At 43.7% G+C, this 12,627-nt stretch overlaps 1 protein-coding gene across 1 annotated transcript in view; it reads left to right on the top strand.

Moving 5' to 3' along the window:
* LOC108799466 (catalase-like) overlaps positions 1-12,627 on the top strand; it is a 32,294-nt gene that overhangs the window by 4,726 nt on the left and 14,941 nt on the right. Inside the window, exons 2-6 of the mRNA XM_018571327.1 lie at positions 1,770-1,941; positions 4,890-5,000; positions 6,391-6,521; positions 9,553-9,657; positions 11,736-11,861. Coding sequence (XP_018426829.1) covers positions 1,770-1,941; positions 4,890-5,000; positions 6,391-6,521; positions 9,553-9,657; positions 11,736-11,861 — 645 coding nt within the window. The remainder of the gene's footprint in view (positions 1-1,769; positions 1,942-4,889; positions 5,001-6,390; positions 6,522-9,552; positions 9,658-11,735; positions 11,862-12,627) is intronic.

Raw genomic sequence — 12,627 nt, 5'->3', positions numbered from 1 at the left:
CCGCTCCGGGCCCCCCCCAGCCACGGGACACCCCTGTGTAAGTATCAGAGCATTTGGGCGAGTACGTGTACTAGTCCAAATACTCGATATCTAGTATCGGTACTAGTATCGGTATCAGTGCCACTGCATCCCTAGTTTAGATATTTATTTCATATCATTTTATTCAGTATTGTCCCATTTCAATACAAACTAGTAGTCCATCACTGGAGCCATTTTTAAAAATGTATTTTATTGTTTATCCGATTAACCGATTAATCGAACTTAATAATCGGCTAACTAATCGATTTTGAAAATAATCGTTAGCTGCAGCTCTATACATGTGTAGAAAACATTAACCAAAGCCCACATACCAAACCGCAAGACATTTTTTTAGGAGAGTGAGTTTTGGCTTATTCATATGTAAATATCACAGTTGAGATTATTTTCAGTGGGGGGCCAGTAGCCCCTATCTTAATTTTGGTTGCCCCCGTCTGACTGACATCTTGTGTCCGGGTTTCTGCTGCCATGAAACCCAGACACAGCATTCAAAACCCGGACTGTCCGGGTGAATCCTGGACAGGTGGCAACCCTAGCTCCCAGTGTGAAATCAGTGGTCTCTCTGCAGAATTCGGACACACCCAATGCTTGTGCTCTCTTTTATGATTTCAGAGCTACAGCAGGGGGCGTGCAGGACCTCTGCAGAGAGACCACTGCTTCCCCACAAAGAGAAAGGGTCCTGCTTTCCAGCATGCTTGCGGGGGACCGGCTTAGACTGTGGCCACTTACACCCGTGCACATGTGCACTAATCAATCAGACCATTGGGATTATAAGGACAAACAGCTAAAGAGTGCTCTGCACTTCGGACATGTCTCCCAGCAGTGATAAGCTTTGTATATTTTTCTAGGAACCTGTGACTTCCAGGAGATTTCAGAAGCTGTTCATTAGCCACACGGGTGCCACGGATGAGCAGCTACTGAACCAGGTTAGGAGCCACCAATACTAAAAAGGCCATCCGTGGGCTTTATATGTGAATAGAGTCTTTAAGTGTTCCCGAGTGCTACACAATTTATTTTATAATCGAATATGAATAAAAATTATCTTTCCATTTCCCTCTACAGCCGACTCTGATCTTCTAAACCAAGGGTAGCCAAACTCCGGCCCTCCAGCTGTGGTGAAACTACAAATCCCATGATGCATCTCTCTCTGGGAGTCAGGTCTGTGGCTGTGAGAATCTTGCAATGCCTCATGGGATTTGTAGTTCCACCACAGCTGGAGGGCCGGAGTTTGGCTACCCCTTTTCTAAACCTTGCAAATATCTCTATGGTGTAACCACATGGCAGCAATGCTTTGAGCTCGTATCCTCCTGCTGCTGTAATTGGCTCACTTCTTCTACAAAGAATGGGGTACATTGCAGGAATACCCATATATTGCAGCACATACTTCCTCTTTGGTGATATACGTGTCAGTTTCTTTTCCCCTTATGCTGGATCTCTGTAACTTTTGGTGAACATTTCCAAAAAATTACAAACCGGAAACTAGTTTTCAAAATCTCCCTCTAGCCGCTTGCTGTACAAATGAATTTCTGGTGATTGGATGCGGGCTGTGCTCTTATACTTCCTTTACCTTATTTCAGTATTTAGGACTTGGGCAGATCTCGGCAGGTACAAAAAAAAATAGAATAATATCTTTGCGCATATTTCCAGCATCAGAATTCGGAGTTGAATGTTGACTAAATCAGAGGATTTCAAAAAGCTGACCTAATGTCCCTTTGTCACCTGTGTCTTCCTAGGCTACTACCGTCCTTACCACTGGGGCCGGAGTTCCCGTGGGTGACAAGCTTAACATCCTAACGGCCGGCCCTAGGGGGCCACTGTTGGTGCAGGATGTGGTGTTCGCAGAGGAGATGGCGCATTTTGACCGGGAGAGGATCCCTGAGAGAGTGGTACATGCTAAAGGTGCAGGTGAGATATTGTGCTGCGGGCCCTAAGAGGAGCCCTTTTATCCTAATGTGTTGGATTGGAGAAGGTGGTCATGAAGCTGTATACACAACGATGCTTGTGATCTATAACAATGTGTATGTGTGTTAAATGCAGATAGCTATGGGCCTACTGCACCTCCCACCCCAGAAACAGGTGGACATTGAAAAATGATAGTTCAGATGCCCAGCAAGTCTGTACAACTGTAGAAGACTGAAGGGGAGACACTCACTTTTTAACCCTTATTGTGATTCTTTTTTTTAATCCTAAAACAACTCTAACTTATGAGCGTCTTCGGTGGCTCATAGACAGCCCATTGTGTATCCTATCTGTTCAGAATTCCTGGTATTGGATGAACATAATCCAATGCCGTAGTGCTGTAGTGTTCAGCCTCCTGTACCCAAAGCAGTGCCTGTTGCATGATGAGCCTTCCTCAACCAATCACCCCAGAGGAACCCTAAAAAAGATTTTTGGGTCTTAGGTAGCTCCCTCTAAAACTAATTTACTAGGTGTTGGTGGAAAGAATGCCCCCTTACATTGGCGGTCAGTGGTAGGAATGCCACTATTACATACAGTGGTGGTCAGAATGCCATCCTTTTCAGATAGATAGAAGGATCATTGGTTTCATAAGACTGGTTCTGCCAAGTGGCTTTGGACCCAGAACTAGGCAGACATTATCAGATGGAATGTCAGTCAGCTACAGCTCAAGGAACCCTTAGCAACCTTTGGAGGAACTCTGGGGTTCCACATAACCCTGGTTGAGAATGAGTGCTTTAGTTAGAGTTATAGTTCCAATTCCTATTATTGAAACATTTGGACATTTCCAAACCAAAGCCCACTAATCTACAAGGTCAGTCTTCAGTGATCATATGAAGGCGTTTATCTCTAGACTTCAAGGAACCACATTAACTTCAGGTTATGAGAAGTTCTCAGTGGGAACAGGTCTACTGAAGGGAATTAACCCACATGTGTAAGATAAGAGAGAATCTGTTACATCTGCATTCACCTGTAGAGTACACAATGCCTAGTGAGCCGTGTACTCAGGTGCAGAACAATACACGATTGTGCCACCTTGTGCCTGTGGTGTCCAGGCTGGCACCATGCAATATCTCTGTCATGCTGTTTAACCTCTTCCTAGAGTATATAATGAGAAAGATAGCAGGTAACCCTAATCAGAATAAATAGATAGAGCAGTACAATTTATATCCTATGCTGATATTGCTGCAATGGGAATAAATTGGGACTGATTAGTTGTTGCCAAGAATAACCAATCGGGTTTCACTCGATTTATGTAAAATAAAATAAAACACATGAAATAATTCTTAGTGGTCACTATGGACAATGAGTCGGTATGGTGCAAATGTTCTTTCTTTGAGTTTTAATCAATTATCCCTATTTTGGGAACTAGGGATGAGCTCCGGGATTTCAGTGAAATTCATTTTACTGTGAAATTGCTACCAGCAAAATATCGCCAGTGCAGAAAATCTCAATTTCCTCCATTTAGTTGATTGGGTGACATTTGCTGAGCATTTTAGCAGATGGGCTTGTGTGACCGAGCCCTCCAATGAATATGTAAGAAACTGTGGAGCTACATACCTCCCTTTATACACTTTTCTAGACAACATAACAGGTTTTTCAGACACCATGACTATATTTATTTCACTTTTTGTATACATGCATTACATACATGAACATTATGGTTTTACACACACACACGTATACACACACTTGCTTTATGTTCTGAGGTCAGCTTTCAGCTCATAGTTATTTAGTTATTACTCTCTGGTTTACGGAGATAAGGGATTGGCAAGGGAACAACTGTTGAGGTTAACTAGGGGCAAGTCAGAGCATTTTCTTACTCTGTATCTACATGTTACTTTTATTGTTTAGTATGTCGTATTGTTTGAACAAGAATTCATTATATCAACATTGAGCTTTTTTAGTTACATAGGATGAAAAGAAAGTCTATTTAGCCCAAAGATTATAGCCTAATATCTAAAACAAAAGGTGAAAATATCAAAATAACATACAATCTAAAGGTACCTATTTAGGACTAATAACAGGGTGGTATGACCTGCCTTCCCGGCCCTTCATTGGGTTTAGGTTACATAGTTACATAGTATTTGAGGTTGAATAAAGACATTAGTCCATCAAGTCCAACCTAGGTTGTACATGGTAATACAATAAAATAAAAAGGTTTGTGCACAATCCTTTGCTGCAAAGAGGTGAAAGGGTTAGGCTTCGTTCACACCAAAAACAGTGCGTTCTGGCCCGATTCTGGCCAGAACGCACTGCATCGAATCGGGCCGGAATGCACTGTCTCTGGTGAGAACGAGGCCTTAGGGTTAGTCAGGTTAAAAAAGTCCATCTAGTTCAACTAAGAAAAAAAATTAATGAATAAATATATGGAAGACCCTATACCAGAGAATGGCAATAGAAAACCTTTATAAGCACGGGCCAATTTGCTATAACAGGGGGAAAAAAAATCTTTCCTGGTCCCCTAAGGCAATCAGATATTCCCTGGAGCAACCACCTTTGGTGTTATTAGGTATGAATGTTAATAGCCAGTTCTATTCTGTGCATGTAGGAACGCATCCAGATATTTAAATAAATAAATAACGTGAACTAGTTCTGGACGGAGTCTATTCCAACTCAGTGAAGTTTTCTCCAAATGCAAAGAGTGCCCTCTTGTCCTTTGCAGTGACTTTCAAATGAATAACTTTACACCAAGTCCAATCTATGGACCATTGATGTATTCATACAAGGTGATCATATCATATAAAGTCCAGCTTATAATATGAATAGTGCTGGCTTGGCCTGATAATGTTATACAGCGGAGCAGAGCACAGACCATTGAATGGCTTTTGTTTCGGTTTTTCAGTGCAGTCCAGAGCGTTTTGTGTACTGACTCATTCTGTCCTCTTCCAATCCAGGAGCCTTCGGGTATTTTGAAGTCACTGACGACATTACGAAATACACCAAGGCCAAAGTGTTTGACCGAATCGGAAAGAAAACAGACATTGCTGTGAGATTCTCTACTGTAGGTGAGTGGACATGACAACCTCCCACTGATACCGGTCACGTACAATAAAAACATTCTTTTAGAGGATTCGAGGGCGTAGAAAGGATGAGAGTGCCACCAAACCAATGTAAGTCCATTAAGTTTTTATTGCCGATAGCAGGCTGCCTGACTGGTAACCCGAATTAGCACTATCTTAGCCATTATTATATTATTATTATTATACAGGATTTATATAGCGCCAACAGTTTGCACAGCGCTTTACAATATAAGGAAGACGTGACAAGTACAATACAATTCAAGACAAGATGGTAAGGAATAGGTTAAAAAACAGCACTCGCAAGGGAATCCGTCCATCCAGTACTTTATTTGCAAAAAGGCATAACAGCAGCAAACAAACAAATCCTAGTAGTTACACTACAAATCAAGACAAGATGGTAAGGAGTGTCCTGCCCGTGAGAGCTTACAATCTAAAAGGGAGGGGGAAGTGATACATGAGGAGGTAGCTGTGTGGGGATGAACTGTTTGAGAAAATGATAGTTGAGTGGTTAGGTTGAGGTGGATTAGGCTTCCTTCTCTGAAGAGATGAGTTTTTAGAGATCGCCTAAAGGCAGTCAGAGTGGGATATCTACGGACAGGTTGGGGTAAGGAGTTCCAAAGAATGGGAGAGACTGTAGAGAAGTCCTAGAGGTGAGCATGGGAGGAGTTGACAAGGTTACTGGAGAGCAGGAAGTCTTGGGGACAGTTGGGGTGGTACTTTGAGACGAGGTTGGAGATATGGTTGTTAGTCAAAAACCATTAGCACTACTTTTGTTTTGCAATTTGTTGTCCAGTATTCCCTTTAGTTACTGTCAGCATCTAAGCCCTGATGATGGGAGAGTTTTGAGACCCCTGAAACGTGTTGGCATTATCTTCTCACCTCTTGTCTTGCCTGACCTACTTGGCTCATGTTAGTTCTGTGGTGCTGTAATCCTTTCTACACTCTGCAATCTACTCTGGGGACCCTCACGCATACCCCGGTTGACAGCGCTGCCTCTAAAATTTGGATTTCAAGCCCTATCTTTTCTATCTTTGTGTCTAGCGCTCTACCAATTGCTATTTTTTTTTGGACAACTGGGAAGAGTTAGAAACTTTGTCAAGTATGTCTGCAGTTTGTGACCTCATGGGAAGATTTCCTCTCACTTCCTGTCCCATAAAAAATCCAAGAAGCAGTGAGCACATTCCTTAGCAACCAACTAGAATCCATCTTATACTGATTCAATAATAGGTAGATCCTGATTGGTTACTATTGCACTTTGCTCCTTTCACTGTCATTGAATAAGGCCAATGATGCTAAGTTGACAAATGTTTTCCAACTGGATGGGGCACATAATCTGTTATATGGTGATAGCTCTGCACGGTACTTCTTTCCACAGCTGGTGAATTGGGCTCCGCTGACACCGTCCGTGATCCACGAGGATTTGCGGTGAAGTTCTACACAGAGGATGGCATTTGGGACCTAGTGGGCAACAATACCCCCATTTTCTTCATCAGGGACCCTTTTCTGGTCAGTAAATCCTGGATAATCTTCATATCTATCATGTACAAAGTATACAGGTGAAACTCGAATAATTAGAATATCGTGCAAAGTTCATTTATTTCACTAATGCAACTTAAAAGGTGAAACTAATATATGAGATAGACTCATTACATGCAAAGCAAGATAATTCAAGCCGTGATTTGTCATAATTGTGATGATTATGGCTTACAGCTCATGAAAACCCCAAGAACCCCAAATCCACAACCTCAAAAAAGTCGATTATTACATGCAATCAATAAAACAAGGATTGTACATAGAACAATATCGGACCTCTGAAAAGTACAAGCATGCATATGTACTCAGTACTTGGTTTGGGCCCCTTTTGCAGCACTTACTGCAATTACTTTTGCACGATATTCTAATTATTCGAGTTTCACCTGTATTATCACACAATAATAGACCTGTGCTCAAATGGTAACATAAATCTCTGTTAACAGTTTTATTAGGATTGAAATAGAAATAATATATTCACAATTCATATTGTAAGCAATTACATAATAATGTAATTACTTACAATTTTAATTGTGAATGTGAATAAAATGCTGCCCATCAATTACTGCCATGAATGGCATTTTAATAACGGTCTCAAGTAAGCATTACAACAAAATACTTTGTGAATAAGTGCCTGTTTCCTCGTTAATCCTGGTCTCTGCGCAAGCGCAGATGCCGAGGTCGGCAAATCAGACGGGGGTCGACGTTCTCGACAGAACATCAACATGTGATGCTGAGCCTCCATGACAGAACTGAAATCCAGTGAATAATAGGGGCGGACCAGAGCTGGTGAGCAAAGGCGCTAGATGACATTGGGCATCTTCCAGGGAATGCGGTGGGCACTGTCAGACTTGCTGCAGCTTCTAATGCACATTGTAAGAAGCTCCCAGTGTGCAGTGAAATCAGAGTTAGCAATTTCAGGCCAGGAGAGGAGCCGATACAACTGTACAAGACTGAAGGGAAGACCGGAGTTCACTTTCACGTAACATTCAGCCCAGGGGCGTCCCGAGGCCCGGTGTCACCTGGAGCGGTTACCGGGTGACTCCCCGCCGCGACGTCACCACACGCTTGCACGATGACGTCATCGTGCATGTGTGGCGATCTTATTGATACCTGCCGGTGGCCATCTTGGTGATGGATGCCGGCAGAGCGAGGAGGGGACTGTCACCCGGCGGGATAAGGTATGCCGTCGGGTCCCCTCCTATGTCCCAAAACTGTCAGTCATTTTGGTGTCACCCCTTCAATGGTGTCACCCGGGTGCAGGCCTCACCCCCCTTGTGACGCCACTGATTCAGCCATCTCTGGACTGGGGGGGGGGAGTGTAGATTCAAATGGCTGCTCTGCATATGAAATGGACTTCTGCCTTCATTTTATAAAAGTCTGATTTGAATTTCGGTGATAATGGTCATGTGATGCACTTGGTTGCCAAAGACGTGTACAAAGAATGTACAAAAGGTCAGCATCATTCTCACACCTAGGGAAGTATCATTTCTAAATACAGCCCTGCCCAGCCTGATAGAGATAAGGACTCTATAGAAGAAACCTACCTGTGTTAATCATTCACACAGCGGATATAATTACTACACACATTTTGTTGTTTTAGGACTTTGAAATGTCTTTGTATTTCAATCTGCAGCCAGACAAGATGAGGGACATTCATAAAGAGTTTTCGCCGCACATGTAGATGCAGATTAGTATCTATGTGAAAGCTTTTAGGGCTAGTTCACACCAGCCACAGTGCGTTGTGGCCCGATTGTTACCCGGTTCACTTTGTTTTTGTCAGGATCCAGAGCACCCCCAGGTGGCGCCGGAGCCAGGTCCTGCAGTTCCTGTGCTCGCCTGCGGGTGTCTCCAGCAGCCAGGAACTGTAAGGAACCTGCAGCTCCAGTACTCACCTGTGGGTGTGCACCAGCTGTGACTGATCATCCCATCACCTGGTGCTTCCTGGGAGGGTATTTAGGCCCTACCTGCAGTCAACAAGCTGGCTCAGTATTTGTGTCGCCTGCACCTGACTGATGTCCATGTCCTGAAACCCTGCTTCCTATCTGCAAACCTGTCACTGACCCGGCTTGTTACCCGACCACTCTCCTTTGAATCCTGTTTCTGTACCGCGCTGCCCTCCTGTTAACGACCCGGCTTGTACCTGACCACTCTTGTATCCTGAGGCCTGCTGTATATCTGCAGGCCTGTTACCCCTCCTTGTTGCTGTTCCCCCTGGCTGTATGTGTCTGTTTGTCCCAACAGTGGGTTTGTTACTTCACTGCTAAACCTGTGGGGGGTTGATGGGGTTTGTAGTTATTTGCTGTGTACAAATAAACTGTGTGCATAGAACCCTATCCTGTGTGGGCATATTAATTTGGTCATCCTGCGTGGGTACCTACATGTGGTGTGAGGACGCCTGCGCATGGTACCCTGACAGTTTTGGATTGGGAGGGGGCGTGGCGGCGCATTGAGGTGAATGGTACCACAGGCACGCCCTCCAGCCGCAATGCAATCAGCCGCACGGGAACGCCTGGCATCAATGCCTGCCAGCTGGAGGGTCTAGCTGCGGTGCCATCGAGTTCAATGCACCACCATGCCCCCTCCCACCCAAACACAAAGTGAGCCGGCCGCAATGCAATCCAGTGCGTTCCGGCCCAAATCGGGCCTGAACGCACTGTGGCTGGTGTGAACTAGCCCTCACATGACCCCCTGCTCCTGTAATCCCGCGCAGCCAACTCAGAGAGATTTGTACACATGTGTTACTACTAGTGATGGCATAGATGTTTGCTAGAAACAGATGAATAATAAAATCTGAATTCTAGGAATTTGACAAAATCTACCCTAGCAGCCCCCCTAGGGTAAATAAGGTATGTCATGAAAACACAAAGGTTTAATTTTAAAATCTCATATGCATGTTGATGAGGGAAGGCGGGAGGAACCAGGGAAGGAAACCATACAAGCTGATTAAACTTCACCTTTAAGTGCTGGAATGTTTGTGTGTAACATCAGATCCTCTCTTTTGCAGTTTCCGTCCTTCATTCACAGTCAGAAGAGGAACCCGCAGACAAATTTGAAAGACCCTGATATGGTGTGGGACTTCTGGAGCCTCCGTCCCGAGTCTCTGCACCAGGTGAGTGAAGCATGATAAAACCGATCCATTGCACAAGCCAAACCGCGTTCTGTACTTTTCTTATAGAGTAATATGGGGTTTATAGATGATCCCATTTCAAAGATTGCTTGTGATACTTGGACCATATGTGGGGTGGAGAGCCTCTCAGTGTTGGAGGTACTGGCTATCTCTTATCGAGGCTTCATCTCTGTACAGCCAACCAGGCCATGGACCACATATACTGTATCATGTTGATGAATGTCAGTAATGCATTTTCATATTTAATAAAAGGTTCCCAGACTTCCAATGTAATCTGCTAGGTTTTTTCTTTCTTTTCTTAATCTTTCTACCATTGAGGAACCCTTAAAATAGTTTTCAGGTCTCAGAGAACCCCCCCAAAAATTATCTATCTCAAATCTATCTCAAATCTATCTCGCCAATTGACAGAGCTTAGAACTGCCTGCCAAGGGCCCTGTTTCAATGCCAGTGTGAACGTAGCCTAAAATAAATAATTACACCAACCCTATCACCAGTGTTTTTTGAGTTTCAATGAGTCAGCACTTTAGCGGGTGGCAAGAAACCAAAATCCACACCTTGCCCACGAGATATAATTCACTTTGATATTTGTTTACACCTGTTAGGCTATAGCTGTGTCTGTTTCCTAATGACATTTGTTTTAAATAATTAAGTGGCAATAAAATTTGAATGACAAATAATACATAACCTGACTGGCTTAGGTGACTTATAAAAGGAGCAGACTTATAAAGGCTGTGTATAAGGTATCTCATAAAAGAGTAAAATGTTATTCATTGATGTGTATGTCGGAGCTAGGAAGGTACTTACTAGGGAAGAGATAATAGGAAATGCTTTATGAAGAATACAGTATGTGGGAGGGGACATATAATTCACGGTGAGGAGTAGGGATGAGGTTTCTACCATGTGTTCAAAGTGGATCCTGTGGGTTCATGATACGCAGTCCAGGACTTAATTCTTTGTACCCATAATGCACTGCAAGGCCCTTTGAACTTCGTTCATCTGGCTTAGAAGGGCCCATAATGGAGCTTAGTTATGTGTCCTTCCCCTCACTATAAGGCGGGATTCAGGTCATTTAGGAAACTGTACTTGAATTCTGATTGCTAGCTCTTTGGGTGATCAACCCCTTTGCTGTATATTTTTCTTACTATTATTGTAGGCTTATATGTCCTTAATTTTAATTTCTAGTTAATTTAAGGTCAGTGGTCACTTCACAGTTGCTGTCCCATCTATAGAAAACTATTTTTGCGGCAAGGCTTCCCTTTGAAAAAATGGGCTTTTGTTTTAGGGGGACAGTATTTTTGGGTTCCCATTTATGTGGGTGTATATTTTTTTTAATCTTGTGGTAATAGGTTATTTTCTATTTGTTTGCAGCAAGCCTTCCCTTAAAAAACATTTGTTTCTTTTAAGGGTATTTGTTTGGGGGTTTTCATTCATTTTTGGGGATACATTGGGTTTTATGTTATATAGAGCCTTTTGTTGCTGCAAGGATTCACTGTAAAAAGTGGGCTTTTATTTTAGGGTGGGTATTTTGGAGTTTTTATGCCTTTTGGGGGTTTCTTGATTTTTATTGTATGTTATTATGGCCTTTTTTTTTTTTTTTTTTTTTAAGTTAGGGGTATTCAAGGTGCAGCATTGACTTGTTACTGACCATCTGTTCCTGGAACTTCCTTCTGTTCACAGCACACCACTGCATGGTTGGAAAGAAATGAAAAAAAAAAACCAGTGCAAGAACAGTGTGCACCTAACCTTATATCACTCACATTCACTACACCCCAGATAGATAAAATATAAGTCAGTACGTTGCAAGTTATGTTACTGCTTGGACTGAGAAGAAGGGGGTAGACCCCCAAAAGCTTGTCCTGCAAATTTAACTGCTTGTGCAAATAAAAAAAGTGTCAGGGCCAGTGCTCAACTATGTTGTTGCAAGTGCACTCATATGGCTATATTCCCCTTAAGAAGGAGTTCAGCAATGACAATCAGCATATTTCTCCTAGGACAGGATCCTTTCCATGTATTTATCTCCAGACCGTGGTAGTAAATGTCATTGTTGTTGTCATCATCAGGTGTCCTTCCTGTTCAGCGACCGCGGCCTTCCGGATGGATTCAGGTTCATGAATGGATATGGATCACATACCTTCAAGCTGGTGAATGCACAAGGGAAGGCAGTGTACTGCAAATTCCACTACAAGGTGAGTGCGACATTATGGAAGTGGCTGTTTAGTGGCCCATGGTAATGCAAGAGCTTTGGATGTCACCATCTACTCCATCCACAATTACTGCTTATAGGGTTCCATGTGTTTATGACTCTTTATTGAGTACAAATTAATTGACAGATTTTGCCTAGCAGGCAGCATGTGGCCCATGTTCCTACCTTGTGAACACTCCTCTTAGATCTTTTTGTTCTTAGATCTTTGGCCTTGTGTCCTTAGATCTGGTATTCTGGTGTCTGGTATTCTCCGATCTTTGGATTGGTCTAGGGTCTACTAAATAAGGGGCATCCTATTTTTGGTAAAGGAGAACTATGGGGTTAAGGCTTTTCCCCATAGTTCTCCTTAGGGTAACGGGAGGACACAAACTAGCGTCCTCCCGTCACCCTAGGCTCAGTATACCGCGAGCTGCTGCTCGCGCTATACTGAGACGCCGCAGCTGAAGCGGATCCCGACAATTGTGCCGGGATCCGCCCAGCTGCGTAACTGACAGCTGGCTCTTCCTATCTAGAGGCAGAGCCAGCTGTACCCGCCCCCTCCCCCGTCCTTTCCGCCAGTCAGCGCTGGCGGATCGGAGCGGGGAGGGGGGGAATCCAGCCCCTCCCCTGTCACGGCAGAGAGCCGTGACAGGATCGAGAGGTGAGCGAACGCCGGTATGTGTTCGCTCACCTCCCGATCTACTGAGCCGACCTGTGACAGTCTCATTGGCACAGGTCGGCTAGAACTATGAGGTGAGTGAAAAGCACTT

Source organism: Nanorana parkeri, unplaced genomic scaffold (genome assembly GCF_000935625.1).
Source record: "Nanorana parkeri isolate BGI_ZX_2015 unplaced genomic scaffold, ASM93562v1 scaffold1734, whole genome shotgun sequence".
In the NCBI taxonomy this organism is placed as follows: Eukaryota; Metazoa; Chordata; class Amphibia; order Anura; family Dicroglossidae; genus Nanorana; species Nanorana parkeri.
This window is presented reverse-complemented; position numbering and strand designations above follow the sequence as displayed.